This window comes from Sturnira hondurensis, unplaced genomic scaffold, assembly GCF_014824575.4.
Source record: "Sturnira hondurensis isolate 20B ecotype Veracruz unplaced genomic scaffold, ASM1482457v3 Scaffold0015596, whole genome shotgun sequence".
In the NCBI taxonomy this organism is placed as follows: Eukaryota; Metazoa; Chordata; class Mammalia; order Chiroptera; family Phyllostomidae; genus Sturnira; species Sturnira hondurensis.
Window position 1 is genome coordinate 12,992,991 of NW_028088227.1, and position 18,443 is coordinate 13,011,433.

At 40.5% G+C, this 18,443-nt stretch overlaps 1 protein-coding gene across 3 annotated transcripts in view; it reads left to right on the forward strand.

Moving 5' to 3' along the window:
* The first annotated feature begins 2,568 nt into the window (after window positions 1–2,568).
* SLC16A10 (solute carrier family 16 member 10) overlaps window positions 2,569–18,443 on the forward strand; it is a 111,140-nt gene continuing 95,265 nt past the window's right edge. For 2 of the 3 annotated variants that reach the window (XM_037065051.1, XM_037065052.1), the window contains exon 1: window positions 2,569–3,159. In XM_037065051.1, coding sequence (XP_036920946.1) covers window positions 2,826–3,159 — 334 coding nt within the window. In that variant the 5' untranslated portion in view covers window positions 2,569–2,825. Of the gene's footprint in view, window positions 3,160–14,835; window positions 15,222–18,443 lie in introns of those variants that run through there. The other variant, XM_037065053.1, reaches the window with a different exon arrangement.

The following is an 18,443-nucleotide window of genomic DNA, read 5'->3' on the forward strand; positions in this document are numbered from 1 at the left end:
TAAATAAATAAAATCTTAAAAAAATAAACCATCACATTTAATATATTGATATGCACATACACATATATACATTTTTACAAGATGAAATAAACTTTATTTTTAAAACAGTTTTAAATTTATAGAAAAATTCTAAAGATGTAGTAGAGTTCCCATACCCCTGCATCCAGTTTCTCCAATTACTAACAACTTAATTAGTTGCCACATTTGTTAGACTTAATGAGCCAATATTTCCTTAGGTTCTTATTTTATTGATTGATCTTTCAGAAAGAGAGGAAGGGAGAAAGAGAAATACTGACTTATTGTTCCATTTATTTATGCGTTCATTGTATGTTGCTTCTTGTATGTGCTCTGACTGGAAAGAGAACCCACCAGCTTGGTGTATCAGGATGATGCTCATACCAACTGAGCTACCTGGCCAGAGCCCCTGGGTTTTTATTTAATGTCATTATTTTGTTTCAGGATCCCATCCCAACATTATATTTGTTCATCATGTCTCTGGTTTCTCTTGGCTGTGACAGTGTCTCAGACTTTGCTTGTTTTGGATGTTCTTGACAGTTTTGAGGAGTACCTCAATTATTTTGAGGGATGTCCCTCAATTGGGATTTGTCTTTTTTTTACCCCCACAATTAGACTGGGGTTATGGGTTTTTTAGAGGAATATCACAGAAATAAAGTGCCATTTTCATCACGTTACATCAAGGATACATACTTGATTACCTGGTTGAAATAGTGCTTGTCAGTTTTTGCACCCTAATGACCACGCTGCATTCTCCCCCTTTTCATACTTTTCTTTTTGAAGGAACTCACTGTGCACACAGTCCACACTTAAGGAGTGAGGTGTCATACTTCACCTCCTTGAAGATGGCATATTATTGGACATTTTCTGCAGGAGAGATCTGAGTATTCCCATTCCCTGCCCCCTCCATTTATGTACTTAATTATTTACTTATATCAGTATCGACTCACGAATATTTATTTTTTATTTTGTGTTATAATCCATACTTTATCTGATGTGCTTTCTACGCTCAATAAAATGCAGACAACTTTTGCCCTGGCTGCTGTGGCTCAGTGGATTGAGCACTGGCCTGTGAACCAAAAAGTTACCAGTTTGATGCTGTTCAGAGCATATGCTTGGGTTGCAGGCCAGGTCCCTGGTTGGGGGAGCCAATCAATCAATGTTATTTTTCGTACAGTGATTTTTCTCTCTTTCTCTTTCTCCCTCCCTTCCCTTTTCTAAAAGTAAATAAAATAAAATAAAATAAAATAAAATAAAATAAAATAAAATAAAAGTGGACAACTTTCAAACTCAATAGAGGTGAATATGATAACTTTTAGAAGTTACATATTTATAGTATGCCTTTAATCAGTCCTCTACTGAGGCACATTTTTGCTTTCCCCTTTACCCCACTTCCAACAATGATGGGATAACATCCTTGTACATTCACTTTTCGGGGAGCACTTGTGTGACTATTCTTAGTTTATTATTCTAACCCCATCCCTAGGACGCATTATACTTGCTCTCCTCAGTTTGCACTATTTCTCTACCTAGAAAAAATGCTCTTCCCCCATCTCTGCCCGCTGAAGTTTCCTCAGATTCCCTTTGATTCCCAGCTCAGCTCAAAAGGCTGCTTGCTGTGGAAACTTTTCTCTAGTGTTTCAAATATAATTTAATGGTTGCATTCCACTTCTCTTTGTTGACCATGTGTTGAGACACCTCACCTGAGCCTCCTATTCTATCCCAGGACTCTTTCCTACTAGTTCATGAATGGGTACAGGCAGAAATGTGATCAGTCAAACTCATCTGTGTACTCGTACCATCACTGCGGTGGGCGCATAAAGTAACTATAGAACATTTTGACTTTGAAAAGACGAATCCGAGTAACTGAGACATTTATTTAGAAGTGTGCTCAATATTGCACAGCTAATTACTCTTCCTTTCTTTTCTTGCATTCTTCCATGCTTCAGGCAGACAGAGGAGTTGCATATCTGTGTTAGCTTTTTAAGTGCAAACAATTTTGCTGTTGTTTAACAGTAATGTGTACTAGTCTCTGTCAGAAATGTTTATTTGAAGATTTTGGTATTATACTCTGTGTCTTCCAAAATGAGCATCTTCAATCCATAGGAAATTGTATATGAATGGAGAAATGAAGTTAATTAAATAAGGAGTCTGACCTTCTGACTCCGTTTTTAAGTAAGCAGGTGGCATAATGTCTCTTACATGTTATAATTAGTCATTAGAGCTGAATGCCAAAAAAACAAGACAAAGAAACAATGTTTGGTTGTGAGGCTGTCAGTGAGCTGAGACTAAGGGTCCCATCCTGCTGCCCTGTGGAGCCCCCGGCCTGCACCTAGAAGACGCGCCCCCTCCGTTAGCACTGAGGCCGAGTGACCTACACTCTGTGACCCCACCGCACCTGGACCTGCGCTCCTCGGCGGGGGAGGGGGGAGGAGGTGGGCCCGGCGGGGAGGAGGTGGGCCCCGCCTCCGCTCTCCCGAAGCCCAATCGCTTGGGCACCTTGGGCTCGTCCGCTGACGGCCACGCCCCCAGCCGACGGGGTCCCGGGCGTCTTTAAGAGCCGGTGACTGGGCCGCGTAGCAGCGCGGGGCTGCGGGCTGGGGTTCTGAGTTTCGGACCCCGAGGCTTCTCCACGCAGCCGCTTTCCCCAGGCAGCCCCGGCGCCTTGCGGCGCCCCCCACCTGCGGCTCCACAGCCCTCGCTTCGGCCTCACTAGCTCGCCCTCCGGGCTCCAGGCAGCTCCTCCGGGAGCCCGCAGGGAACTCCCGCCCCTCGCGCTCCCGCGGACCCCAACGGGGTCCGCTGGGGCCATGGTGCCCTCCCCTGTGAAGCCCGGCTCCACGCAGGGGACGAGCGAGACAGAGTCGCTTGGCTCCGCGCCCGTGGGCGCCGCTCCGCTGCCCGGCCTGGGACCCTCAGACGGGCCGGAGGCGGACGCGGAGAACGTAGAGGTAGAGTTGGCGGGGCCGGCGGGCACCGAGCCCCCTCAGCCTCCCGAGGGCGGCTGGGGCTGGCTGGTGATGCTGGCGGCCATGTGGTGCAACGGGTCGGTGTTTGGCATCCAGAACGCCTGCGGGGTGCTCTTCGTGTCCATGCTGGATACCTTCGGGTCCAAGGACGATGAGCAGATGGTCTTCAAGACAGGTGAGGCGCAACGCCCGCCGCGGCCGGCCCCGGGGGACAGGCGCGCCTCCCCCCCACGAACGCATTCCGCGTGCCGAGTGTGGGTCCACGCCCGTGTGTGCACCTCGGAGGGTGCCTGTGAGCTTAGATGTATGGGCGCTTCTCTTATGAGTGAGAGTCGCTCTGTGCTAAATACAGAAAGCACTGGAGGCAGCCAGATTAGGGACTGGGAAGAGGGAAGGTGAGGGGTTACTTTTTCCTGTCGTGCTGTCATGCTTAACGATTTACCAAACTAGATAAAAAAGGTGAAACTCAATTTCGGGGTGGGGATTATAGACTGTTATGGTGTGATCCCTTGACTGATTAGGTAAAAAACAAGTCCGAGACCTTCTCTGTAACTCATTTACGTACATTATTCACTTTATCCTGCAAGGTGGCGTTGTCGACCCCATTTAGGTCAGCAAACTGGCACTTGGTGAAATCAAGTGTCTTGGTGAGTAGCAGAATGAAGATAGAAGACACATCTTATGACTTAGAGGGCCAGGCGATTTCCATTACTAAATCAGACTCCCTCCCTGGCACTTGGGGAACTTTATATGATAATAGTATTTTTTTAACTTTAATTTAAAAAATTTTGAGTGACTATTCCTTGGGTTTTTAGTGCCCATATAATGAATATGTAAGACTGCTATAACAAATTCTAAGGCAGAGATAATGTTGAGAGTTTTAAAACCTTATAAATATCAATAGTATTACATGTATCATTCTGCAGTTTGCTTTCTTTTACTGTGTTATGTCTGCGATTTATCTATATAATACCTCAATTTGAGCTAGTAGCTTAAATTTTTTGTTTTAACTCATAGTTCTCCATTATATGCTATATTATACTTTATTTATGCAATGTCCCTTTAATAGACATTTAGATTATTTCCAAACTTACTATAAACAATGCCGCAATGAATATTCTCAGATGTACACTGTCTCCTTGGGCATGTGTTAAATAAGGTACCATATTTACCCTGGAATTTCTGTTCCATAAATAGCTCTTGAAGCTGCTGTGTTATGCAGGTCACAGGACTAGGTACAAAAGTGTTAAAAATGTATTATCATACACTTACTTTGTAAGGAAGGCTACCATTAAAAAGTTTAGCTGGATGTATATGCATATGTAATAATAAACACATAATTTTGTGTCTTTTCTATATGAGTATAGGTGTCTGGGGGGGAAAAGCTCAAGGAGGCTGAATTGACAGTGTTACCATTTTAAGACTAGTTCCTTCAGCATTTAGCATATTCTTGTCTGGGATTACAGATTTTTAGTGCAGTCGAACCAAGACAACAGCCTTTCATATACTACTTATTTTGAAACTCAGGTAAGTTAATTAATTGGTGTCTATGGGTTTCCTTCCTTCCTTTCCTTGCTTTCTTTCCTTTCTTTCCTTCCTTTCCTTCTTCCTTCCTTTCTTCCTGTAAGCAACTGCTGGAGAAAGACCGTAGTTTTGCTGGGGATCAGAGTTTTGCAGCGTTGAAGCCTCTGCCCACCAAGTTCCTACTGGTTACAGTATCCCATTATTGGATAGCTGAAAGTGAGGGAGGGGGACAGGGCTTGCTCTCTTGACCTTTTTGAAACTCCATATTTTCAGTTTTCATGAATATCTTCCTCCATTTACTCAGTTAATTCCTTGACAACTTTCAGTCACGTCTGAGGATATGTGTGTATGTCATATAAACAATTACACAGGCATGCCAGTTAGATACTGAAGATCTTTATTCCTGTCTGCACGACTGCTGTGCCCTTGCACAAAGGTGCCCACTTCAGGATTAGTGGGGACAGAAAACCAGCCTGTGCTCTAGTGGCCTTTATCTAATTCCTGCAGAGGGGCCTTTTGCATTTGTGATGGCCCTGTGCAATAGCAGCTTGATTGAATGTCGGCCTTTTTTTGAACACTGTGTAATACATGTACAACAGATGCCTTTTAAGATAGGAGGAAAACAGATTTAACCTTATCTGTGAATAAAGGGTGACAAGATAGTTATTGGGCCACTTAATGTTGAGGTACCCCCTCTCCCCTCCCCAACAGGTGTTTCATAGAGTTCATCATTTATAAAAGGCACTGAAGTATTTGAGAATAACTGCTGTGACATTTGGCTTTTCCACTAATGCAGAGTCATCTGTGCTCGAACGAATGCAAGCTTAAGTACAACACAAAAACTATCTAGACCTGTTCAGAGCTTTTATTCTTAAAAGTTTTGGTTCATTTTCTATTATCTTATTCATGATTGATAATCTCAGCATTTGAGGGCAATTAATTGTCTCAATGTTTTCATTAGCTGTTTCATAGTGATTAGTCCAAGGATACCTTGGGAGGTTGTGGCAAAATGGGAACTCAGGTTTTCAAATGATGGTTCATATTTCTTGAGAACTTCCTATATGCCAGCCCAGTGCTAAGCACTTTACATGCATTCCTATTTAAACCTTACTGCAACCCCATGGGATAGGTTTTACTTGATATCTTTCTTTTCAGATGTGGAAACTCAGGTTTGCAGACTTTAAGTAAGCAGTGGAGCCAGGATTCAAATTCACATTTATCTGATTCTAGAAGCTGGGTTTTTAACACTTGATCATATTGCATTGGCTAGATAACATTCTGCTAATACAATGTTCTTTATGTTTTTGGTTAATTTAAGCATTAGCAATTGATTGAGTACTACACCAGGAATTCTGGTCTTAGAAGAGAAATCTCGTCCTGGCTGGTGTGGCTCAGTGGACTGAGCACCCGCCTGAGAACCAAGGGGTCACCAGTTCTGTTCCCAGTCAGGGCACATGCCTGAGTTGCCAGCCAGGTCCCCAGTAAGGGGCACATGAGAGGCAACCACACACTGATGTTTCTCTTCCTCCCCCTCTCTCTAAAAATAAATAAATAAACATCTTAAAAAAAAGAAATCTGAAAGATCAGAGTCCCTGTTCTTCCCCCTAAAAAACAAACAAACCATTTATTTAAATCCAGTGGGAAGATAAGCTATAAAAATAGCCACGTTTGCAAAGTCACAACCTTGATAAGTGACAGGCCTTAGACACAGCACTGGGCTTATCAGTTCTTCTGTGCTGGAGCAGCTGGTTCAGCAGAGATTCCATTGGGTCAGACTTGATTTCCTGATTCTTAAGATGTAGTCAAATAACTCAGTCCCATGAAACACAAAATACCCTCTGACACCATGAAGGGTTCTGCGTTTTGTTTAGTTTTTTACTCCTGACCCTAACCTATCCCTGAAGTATCCTGGGTTCTGGAATTTGTGAGATTCTTCCAGTTCTTCTGGATACTCAAAAAATCTGAAAGATCAGGGTCCCTGTTTTTTTATCTTACTTGGCTGTCAATAAACAATTGCCAATTGTTAATGTCTCATGGAAATAGATTTTTGAGGTGTGAAGGAACGATATCATTTCATACACCACTCAAACAAAAGGCTAGGTTTCCCTTGAAGACCCACACTCCTCTACTGTAGCAGGACAGTGTTTCCAGGAAGAGCTGAATGGCAGCCTTTCTCAGGCTCATTTCTCCGTTTCACAGCTCTTAGCTCTTAGGTAACTGATAATCCACCCCAAATTTCTTAGGAAAAGGCCTAAAGACATTCAGAGACACCAAGATATTGGTGAGTTTACACATCCTGACGTTACTCCTCATCCATCCTGCAAGTATCATTCATTACCAAGTATCTGACACCCTCTGTGCAGGCCACTGGAGTTGGTAACTGAGAGAGACAGCTGTTCCCAGGGAGCTTTAGATCTGCTTTGGGACAGGACAAGTAAAAAGACAGATAAAATACTTTCCTGAGGCACTTGCAATATCCAGGACCCAATCTTATTCCAGAGAATGATGGGGGCTGGAAAAGGCATTTAATGACCTCTTTCTATATGGTAATAAATCTCACTGTGTGAAATTAAGACTTTGGAAAGGGAATCAAATGGAACTGCAAATTAGGCAGTAGAACCAATGAAAAATGTTGAGGGCATCACAGCCCCATTGCGGTAACACGGCTGGCAATGATGGAGTGCTCAGAGATATATACCTTGCACATGCTGCTGGGTCAGTTAAAGCTGTAGAGGGAACAAGCTGAGCTTGAGTTGTCCTTTTTCAGTTAAGTATTTACTTATTCATATGTGCATGCTTCTTGCCTGTGTGGTGGGGAATCAGACCCTTGGGAGAATTAAAACAGAGACTACAATTAACTGGAACATTGTTTCCCCTTAGAAATTGCAGCTTGCCTTAGCTATGTATTCAAGAACTCATTTTTAGTTCCTTCGTGGAACTGATAAATAGTGTAGGGTTTTTCATTTTCCTGATGCAGTGCCTTGAACACTCTCTGGGATTTTACTAGGGTATTAATTTAGTTTACTTGTCTGCTTTTTTTCTGCAGAAAGGAAAATGTTTTAATGGTATATGGACTTTAAAAACATACCTCTTTTAAACAAGTATGTTTTCAGAATCAGTATTTAGGGTATTTAATGATATCCTTTTGAAGAAATTACGTCTTTGTGGTCCAGAAGTTTGGTCAAGAAGACCCTACTTCTTTCTTTAGTAATTCCCCAAATATGTTCTTTAATAGCCTTTCTCTCTCTTTGTTTTTGTTTATTTTATTTTTAGAGAGAGGAAGGGAGGGAGAAAGAGAGGGAGAGAAACATCAATGAATGGTTGCCTCTCATGCACCCCCCGCCCCCCGCCCCCAGTCACCAGGCCTGCAACCTTGGCATGTGCCCTGACTGGGAATTGAACCAGTGACACTTTGGTTTGAAGGCTGGTGCTCAATCCACTGAGCCACACCAGCCAGGTAATAAACTTCTTTAGAGGTCTGTGGTTAAATAAGTGTGAGAAACACAGCACATTATCCTCCTCTTGGATATGTGTAGTAGAAAACAAGTACAGTATTAAAAATTCAATAGTTTTAAAGAGAAGTGGACTGACTATCAAAAAGATTTCAAAAAGGAGACTTTTGGGCAACAGTCTTTAAAGGAGCTGTCTTCCCCGTATGGCGGTAGATTGCTCTTCAAGATGGTTATAGTCACAAAGTAGGATTTTCAGTTGCACTTAGCATTGAATGCATCTTGAAACACCTCTCAATATAGTCTCACTAGTACCTCTGAAATTTCAAGTCAGTTAGTGCTTCTTGAAGGTGAAAAAAAAGTTTTCATGTTTACAGCTACGCCGATATCTACACATGGCAGCTGTGTGCTACACCTAAACGTATAGGAGGTTTTTGCTGTAGTTCAGAACGAAACTGTCTGGATTTAAGCTAAGGGTTTTGGGGAGGAGGTAGGGGAAAAGCTGCTTGTAATCTAATAATTTCTGTATCTGAGCAGTGTTTTTAGTAACGGTGCTTTGTATGGTGGACAAGATCTGGTTCTTGGTCCTGAACGTCTTTCACTATAAATACCTGTTATTTTGCACTGAGAGGTTGGAAGACTCAGAGAACTTATTTATGGTAGCTGTTTTACTTAAATTTCCTTTATTCTTCCCCATCTTAAAACACCCAACCTTTTATGCCATGTGAATTCATCTAAACTGCCTGCTAAAAGAAGTCATTAGACCACAAAAATCGTTCCAGGATTTTATAGTAATAAAGAAATGCGTATGGCGTGAGCATTTCATATTGCAGTTCTAAAATGTTCCTGATTTCAGAGCAAGACTGAACGGTGTGAATAGTGTATAATGAATTCTAATTAAATGCAACCATGTGAGTATTCCTGGGGTGTTTTTATCATGGGATGTTTATCAATAAAATTAACCATCAAAAGAACCAAATCAAGCAAAAATAGAGGCATAACAGGGTAATTGCTAGAGAGATTTTGGGGTGTCATCTTATTTATTTATTTTATTTTATTTTTAATTGTATTTTTTCCATTACCACTTATCCCCCCTTATACCTTCTTTTACCTTCTGAGGTGTCCTTTAGAATAAATTGTACTCTGTGCTCTTGATGTGATGTGCTCTATCTTTTTACGTGGGTCCCTGTTGAGTCCATCTTGGATTTCCTTGGGGCTTGGTCCCAGGCCATGTACTTTCATTTTTCCTCAGTGTCTCATATGCCCCACGGCTCTAGCCACTATCTTAGGTCATTTCCAAATCTTTTCTCTGTGTTTGAAACCTATATCTGCTATTTCTGGACAGTTTCATTTGGACGTGTAGGTACATGATACTCGACTGAAATGAACACATTTTTAGCCACTTCGTATAATCTTCGCCTACCACTAAAATAATAGCATATCAAAATAGAAAACATTTCTTGTAAATTCTCTCAGTGTATGACACCTTTGGTTGCATAAGTCAGAAATCTGGAATTCATCTTAATTTCTTATTTCTCCTCTTTCCTTACATATTTTGTTAAATCAGACCAAGTGCTTTTAGAGTGTTTACCTCTGTAATGCCTTCTAACCCATTCTCTTCTTTTCCTCTAGTGCTCTGTCTTAATTCATGACTTTATTACTTTTGGCCTCATTTGTTGTCATAACTCTTAACTGATCTTCCTGTCCTTAGTTCTACTTGTACACCTGAGTGATTATTCTAAAACACTGGACCATATAATTTTTCTGTTAAAAAGCCATCAGTCATACCCATTAGTTCTAGGACAATGCCAAACTCTACCAAAGGCCTTCAAGCCCTACTCTCGCCTGGTCCTCCAGCCTTGCTTCTCAGCTCTCTCCCTTCTTGTTCTTCATGCTCCAGCTGGGCTGACGGTCTCAGACTTTCCTGTTTGTCCTGCCATCTTTGGCCTCTACGCCTTCATCTGTGTCACTTCTGTCATCAATGGGTTTTTAGTCCTTGTATGATTCTGTTAAGACAGTCGGCTATTTTATTCCTTTTGTGACGACCCTGTGATATAACAATAATTTTATGCAACTTGGGATGTTTTGTTACATTTTTTATGAACTTGGAGTGTTTTAGGGGTAGTATGAATTCAAATAAGTTATGAATTAAGCTTAAAGTGGAAGACAAAGAACCAAATTTCAGCCTATTCTAATCTAACATTATGTGGAAGGCACTTTTAAGATAATACATATTTGTTTAAATGATAATTTGCATAGCTTTTACCATAAAGAAAGAGCTTTCATGTACATAAATTTTATATTGTATATTATATATTAATTTTATTTTTTAGAGTATCCTCATAGGATGCCATTATCTCCACTTAGAGATAAGAAAGTTGTGACTTGCACAGTTTAGGGTTGGGTCATATATCAGTGTTTGTGTACATTAAGTTGAATTTAACAACATCTTTCTTTTTAAAAAAAAAAGATTTTATTTATTTATTTATCTTTAGAGGGGAAGGAGAGAGGGAGAGAAACATCAATGTATGATTGCCTTTCGTGCATCCCCTGCTGGGAGTTGGCCTGCAGGGAACCGGCCTGCAACCCAGGTATGTGCCCTGACTGGGAATCGAACTGTGATCCTCTGGTTCGCAGGCCCGCACTCAATCCACTGAGCTACACCAGCCAGGGCAACAACATCTTTCTAGTTGGGTAAAAAATTGTACTTATGTTACAGTTGTCTCGAAATGTAGAACTCTGCCTTTTTCCCCTCAAAACTATTTTACATATTTACCTATGCATTCTCTAGAACCCTTTTAAGAAATCCCGTGATGTTGTTTCTGCAATAGAATACCATGTAGAGTTATCACAACCCAACTAAAGGTCTGACCTCATGTTCAAATTAAAGAAACGAACTTCAACAGAAACAAACTGGGCCCCGTACAGTACTGAATGGTCAGCTCACCACAGCTGTGAGCGCACAGGAACTGTGGGTATTTTTCATGGCAGTGATTCAGAAGGAGCAACTGCGCATTCCTAGGGAACAGCCAGCCCGTCCCAGACTGGAGTGTTGGAGGAAAACAGGGCTTCCAGGTGCACATGTGCCAAATGTGCATCTGCAATACGTTCTTTGCTGAAGTGTCTTCATGAACAACAAAAGTAATTTCCCACTCTGCATGTACCTGGATACTAGAACTAAAGAGGGGATGACTTAGCTTACTGTCAAGTTGGAAGTTTTTTTTTCTTTCACCAATTTCACCAATTTCACAGGTGAAATGCAGGTTTGAAATAATGTATATGGACCAAAGCAGTGTTTCTAAACTTCTTTATTTCCTCTTGATAAAAGTAAAGATCTCATGGCCCCTGAAGTGCATAAACACCTCCATGGGTAGTTTACCTTTTGAGTGAGGATCCCTAATATTCAGAAGATAAAGCCAAGTATTTTTCCACCAGCTGAGATTTTGTCACTTTATTTTTAGTTATACTTTGCAGATAATTAGGATTCATTTTTGTTTTTTCAATACAAAATTATAATAATGAATTTTTTTAAACTAAATGTGCCTCCCTAGAGCTTCCAATACGCCCCTCTTAGTGACAGAGGACTGTGCCACCCCCATCCTCTCATCCCCCCACTTGAGAATAACAGACTAGAGTCTTAAGTTCAACTCCAGGTATGTTTTTCTATAACTAGATAGTTAAAGCTCAGTGAATGGTCAGTCAGTGGTTAAATTACTGGGTAAAAGTCCGGAAAATGTGCATTGCTTTGCAGTTCAGCTATTACCTTTTTTTTTTTTTTTTTTTGCTAAAAGTACATTGTATCAACAGTGTTGTGCCCTGGCTGGTTTGTTTTAGAGGATTGGGCACTGGACTGTGAACCAGAGAGTCGCTGATTCCCAGTCAGGGCACATGCCTGGGTTGCCTGGGTTGCAAGCCAGGTCCCCAGCTTGGGGCGCTTGAGAGGCAACCACACATTGATGTTTCTCTCTCTCTTTCTCCTTCCTTTCCCCTCTCTCTGAAAAAATAAATAAATAAAATCTTAAAAAATAAAACTACAGAAGAAAACAATGTTGTATTGTGTTCAGAAAGTCAAAATTTATTTTTATGACAAACTTAGACTGGATCCAAAACCAAATTCTGGAATTTTATAAGAATAGAAAACTGCCCTGGCTGGTGTAGCTCAGTGGATTGAGCGCAGGCCTGTGGACCACATGATCGCAGTTCGATTCCCAGTCAGGGCACATGCCTGGGTTGCAGGCCAGTTCCCAGCAGGGGACTCACGAGAGGCAACCATACATTGATATTTCTCTCCTTCTCTCTTTCCCTTCCCCTCTAAAGATAAATAAATAAAATCGTTAAAAAAAGAATAGAAAACTACATTAAATGGAGATATTTATTGACTTTTCTGGGTAGATAGTTATTGATGCAAAATTGAGTGGTTTAGTCTAGTGACTGTTTTTAGTAATAAAAACCTTTTCATCTTGCTTAATTATCCTTTTTATTAGTTTTGACTTTACATTCCAATTTCAAATGGCAGTATCTCAAAGTCTTCATACTTGTCCATAGTTGTGTAAGCAGTGGCACTCCACAGAGCTAACTGATGCTTTAGTGCAGATGAGGGCAGAAGGTTGCCATTGTTGTCCTGTGGTGTTGTAACACTGACCTTGGACAGCAACACCCCTAACTTTGCAGTTATCCCTGAGTGCCGGGTTTTTGGGTTTCTTACTTTTTGTTTATCTGTAGCTTCTAATTTTCTATTGAACAAGTATTGCTTTTATAATAGCAAAAATTTTAATATTTAAAAAATTCACCATTCGTGTTAGAAATACTAGCTTTCATAACTGCAGTAGTGAACTTGACAGAAGAACAAACCATTTTCTAGGAATGAATGACAGACATGTGAGTTTCAGGTGTAGTAGTATGTTTTGTCTCCTACTTGGAGAAAAATGTTGGTGATGGAATAGACTGGAACTGGCAGAGGACCTCCTTTTAAATAAGATCAGATTATTTGGCCACATTTTGTTTTTGGATCAGAATAGAGATGTGTAATATCAGATGAATAGTCATTAAGAGCTAAATCCTGGTATCAATCACACCTGATCCCCAGCCAGGCTCTGCACATTAGATTCTTGTTGATTTTTGGCGGGAGGGTAGAGGGGGTAGAGGATAGAGAAGGGAGGGCCAAAGGAGGCAATAGACTCATGTTTGTGTGCATAATTTCATAGGAAACATTAAATCCAGAGTTTGATCTAAATACTTTCTGATCTAAAGTTGTCTCGTTTTGGTGGTTCTTACATGTTTCTGACACACAAGCTAACTTGTATGGGGAGCAAAAGCAAATACACCATTTCCCTCACATTTTGTTGCTGGCTAGCAGAAAAAAAAATCTCAAGGTCTTTGGATAAAAAAAAAGGTTGTTTTAAATGTTCCTTTAAATCAAGAGATTTAAATTAATGCTTTTAAATGATTCAAATCTTAGATCATTGTATTTAAAGGCCACCTGGAAGATTTGTAAAACCTGAGGGTTTGTCATTTCTTTCAGTAAACTTGGGCCTGTAAAAATGACGATCATTTACAGATGACTGACCCTTTTCCAGAAATGCTGTGGCATCCTCTATAGAAATCTACTTGAATCTAAGTAAAAAGAAATTGTGACAATTTCAGTTTTATTGGTTTGGAATTTGTAAGGATTTGGAGAGAGATTTGGTTTATCTACATTTATTTGTCTTTCCACACAGTCCTGCAGATGTAGCCATTATTAGGAGCCTCCCTAAAGAATATACTCCTTTCAAGTACTTTTTTTTTACCAAAACCTAAGAATACCAAACTTCAACTCTTTTACTTTAAACTTACAACTGATGCATATGTAAGATGTGATGTCCCTTATCTGAAACTCTTGAGACTATGTATGTTTTGGGGTTCAGATTATTTTTGGATTTTGAAATGGTAATCAGGTGTATACACCTATGTTTTTTAACAGTCCCCAAGGGAGTCTGAGGCAGCCCCCTGCAACTGAATACATTGATACTTCGGCAATAAAAATGTGTGGGTACTCAGAGTGAGTGGGACGGACAGAGATTATAAATAGCCTCATGTGAGTTCAGATTGTGTTTTGCTTCCAAGCAAATGTTGTTAGCATCTTACAAAACACTTTGGTTTGGGGGTTTCATTTTAGAATTGTAAATAAGGAATCATGGATTTAAATAGAATTATTTAATTTGTTTTCTGTTTCTCAGTGAACACTCTTTAAGGTACGTTTTTCTTTATCATACACTATACATCTGTATAGTGTACCTACTTAATGTTTTCATTACATGTGGTATTCTACATTACTGCCTTGGATGCTATAGGCCAAGAAACAATGGCAATAGCTTAGAATTGTTTCAATAAATTTATATATTTCTAATTTGAATGTGTTGACAGTGGCGGCAAACTCGTTCAACAGGCAGGTGTTATGTTGTAGATCAGCCTTCACAGCGTTTAGTGACTGAGTTGGCCATTTCATTCACAGTGCAAAATGAAAACAGCTCACTTCAGTGTAGGCTCACTCTTTTAGAAATTGTCTAGGAAAACTGTTAGAAAACTAAAATAAACGAGGTTAAGTTCTTTTCTGACCAGGACTAGCGTGCAATGTCGTACACTTTGTTAAGAGACATGACTTGCTGTTGCACACTCGCGTTAGTCATCTGAGGTTTGGCAGGGGGAGGAGGAAGCTGTCTGTCTTGTGTTCGCTGGCTGGTAATGGAGTAAGTTCCAATTCAGATAATTACTAGTTACCTGGCTACAAACAGTTGTGTTTTGCCTTAATTTCCTGTCACACAGTGTAGCAGTGAGACTCAAGGTAATAGAATGCCTAAGTGCTTTGGATGTATGAAGTACAACAGATGTGTTCTCAAGCAGGCTGGCACCGGGTCTCGGTGTGGGCGTGTGTGTTGCTTCATGTGCCGTGCTGTAGCTGTAATCCCTCGGAACTTGAGTCCTGAATTGCTGTCCTGTGATTGAAGCCTAGTGAAAGATGCTGGAAGTGCAATGACCCTGGAGGAAGAACGGGTGAAAGCCGGGGGTGGATGAAAAGATAATTGATAATTGTGTAAACAGAGGATGTCTGCCTTATTTTGTAAGCCAGGACACCCTTACCCTCCCAGTAACTGTTTCATTTTGAATATCATTTAGCTTCATTTACAAGGTCTGTATTAGAGCCAGTGCCAAGGGGTAAGGCAGTATTTGACCGCGCTGTCTGCTGTGCTGCTGGCTGGAATGGACTGAAGCACTGACTTGCTGACAGGTAAATTTGATATCTAATAATCATGGGGAGAGGAGGAAGAGAGAATTTAGCTAAAACATTTTCTTCCTCGGAGTTTGAGTAATATTAGCCACATAGTCTTTTAAATCCCAGGCCAACACACCAGACAGAGAGAGATCAGGAATCACAAAAGAACTACATGTGTTTTTTTGGTCTTCACTTTAAAGCAAACTGTTCTCTATAAACTTAGAGTTCATTTGTTATTTATGTGCTATAATTAATTTTGTGTATGTGGTAGTTGTTTTTTATAACTTCATTAGGAAACAAATATTAAGCCACTTAAATGAAAAAGCAGGCTATTAATTCTTTTTTGGAAAAAAATTAGGTAAGAGTAATGCTTAATTCAGTTAACCTATCTTTTTTTTCTCTAATTCATCATAATGACTTTGGCTGTCTGGTGGCAACTGAGAATGGGGTATGGAAAAACGTCAAGGCAATGTAATCTCTATTATTTATGGTCACTTAAGAGGATAATCACTGGTCACTAATCTTTGGATAATTACTCTATTTAGTTAGAAATAATCCTCAGTTTTTTGGAAAGCAAGTCAGTAAGTTAGTAGACCTGCCAAAATCGATCAGCTTTTTTAAGTCTAATAATAAGTGAATGGAAACTAGTTGCCTTCAGCCTTATCTTCCTTGTATTGTAGCATGATCATTTTATAACTCTGGAAACTATATGCGAACAACAGGAAAATACATTAACACACTGTCTTGTGGTTTTCAGGTAGTCTTACCTAAAGACAGGTAGTCTTTCATAGTCTTACCTCAGCTTAGGAGTAAAAAAAAAACACATTAACAACAGGTAAAGGCTTGTGGCCTGAGTATGTGTTTTGGTTACTAAAATTAGATAAGTTAGTAACATTATAATATTTGTTTGAATGTAGATTGTTTAGGGTGTGAGTCTTTTGGTAACAACAATTTTATTGATTTATACATCAAGTCAATATTTTGAAGGAGTCAACATTATATAAGTGCTGTATTTATTAGGTGCCAGGTGTGGGAGTGGTAATAAAGAAAAATATGTATTTCGATCCCAAAGGAATAAAAAAAATGACAAAGTCCTTTCTGTGTTCTCCTCATGGGTGTAGTATCTCAAAGGCAGACCAGTGCTCATCTTTTGGAGTTTGAGGTCTTCATTCTGTTCCCAAACACCTTTGTCTTTGAGAGCAGGTGAGATTGCTGTGCAATTGGAATCAGAGACGTGCAGTTCATCACAAAGTGTTGACATTTTGATAATAACAATTCACCTGCTTATGCAGGAGATAAAACAGAATTCTACCATGTATTGTTTTCATTCAGTTGAGTGGGATTTGCGTTATAATGAGAAACAATACCGTATATAGGATTGAATTACCATAGAACTAAAATATAAATCAGGGCATTTAGAAAACAAAGGCAGGTTTAGAAATCTTGACTAGGATCCATTTTTAAAGACTCACTTTAATTATTTTTCAAAAGTTAATTTTATTGGGGGATAATTACACATGATAAAATTCACCAGTTTTGGGGGGTGGGCTGGGATGGAAGTAAAAGATAGAAAACTATACTTGAACAATAATTAAATAAGGAAAAAAATTTCACCAGTTCTAAGTGTACAATTTGATGAATTCTGACAAACATGTGCAGTTGTGCACCCAACATCACAGCGATGACATGGCCTTTTCATGGTCCCCGTGTGTTCCCATGTGGCCCTTTGCAGTCCGTCTCTGCTGTGTCTTGGCCACTGGCAGCCACTGGCCTGCTTTCTGCCACTGTCGTTTTTCTTTTTCTAAAGTTTTCTGTAAGTGTAATAATACAGGATGTTTTCTTTTGTGTCTAGCTTTCACTCAGCATGATGCTTTTGGGATTTGCCTATGTTTTCCCATGTATTGGTAGTTTATTCCTTTTTATTGCTAAGTAGTATGCTGTTTATGTAGTAGTGGTTCTCTAAGTAGCATTTTGAAAAATAGTACTCACAATTTTTTATCCATCCATATGTTAGACATTTGGCTTGTTTTTGGTTTTTGCCTTTTGTGCATAGTGCTGCTGTGAACATTGCCTGCAATTCTTTGTATGGGCACATGTTTTCATTTCTCTTGTGCACTTTATTATTATTAATTTTATTCTGTATGCTTAGCTGTATTTTTAATTTTGCAAGAGAATTGTGTCTGTATTTGAGGTTAAGAGAAACTGTGACTGAATGAGGAGGTGAAGTGGTGGGAGTGGGAGGACGGGTTTTCACTTGGGTGAATGGCAGCACTGGAAATCTCACCAGTCAAATATGGTTGAGATTTCCTGTTTTAAAAAAAGACTGGCGAGGCCCTGGCTGGGCACTTCAGTTGGTTAGAGCATCATCCCAATGTGCCGAAGTTGCTGGTTCGATCCCAGGACACATAGAAGAATCAACCAATGGATGCAGAAATAAGTAGAACTGTTACAGAACAGACACGCTGGGCGAGGACTCCGGAGGATGGTGTACTAACACCATCCAGACCACCTGGTGGGCTCGATTGTCCACAGCCAATCGGAAAGGCGTCTCTCAATGCCAGAGATTTGTGAAAAGGAAATGTTTATTTAATGCTATACAGACTTAAAGTAGTAACCTAATGTCTTCATTAAAATATCAAAGTCGGTTAGGATATCCACCTACGCACACAGCGCTCCCTTCTCCCCCTGCCTTAATTCAGGATACTGTAACTCAGGAAAAGAGCACACGTCCGTCTTTCCAGGCCATTGGCACCATCAGCTGTGTCGCCGTCCAGGCAGGATCTCTAATTAATCCAAAGTCATGTGGCATCTTCTCACGGTCCACTGGCAAGAGTTCTTTGTACCCATTTTTCCAGGCAAAGTCTCTCCTGCTTCCCAGGCCACGTGGCCAAAGGGAGCACCCCAAATCTGTGTGGGCTTCTTCCACCAGAGCCAAGAGGGGGTCCTCACTCTGTCAAAAGCATGTGGCTGTCTTCTTCACATGGCTGCAGGGGTCCCCACTCTGGCAAAGTTGTGTGGTTCTCTTCTCAGTGGCTGACGTGTCTGGGTTTAAATCCCCACGGCAATCTTCCTCTGTACGCCTATTTCTGACTCTTCCCACAATCAGTTACACCGGCCAGCATCCCTGTATTATTCCAAGTTTACTGGGCTGCCATTGTGAGTCTAGGCAGGTATGGCCCCATGTCCTGGAGCCAGTATTTCCCAAGCTCCCACGCAGGCACTGTAACTCAGAGGACC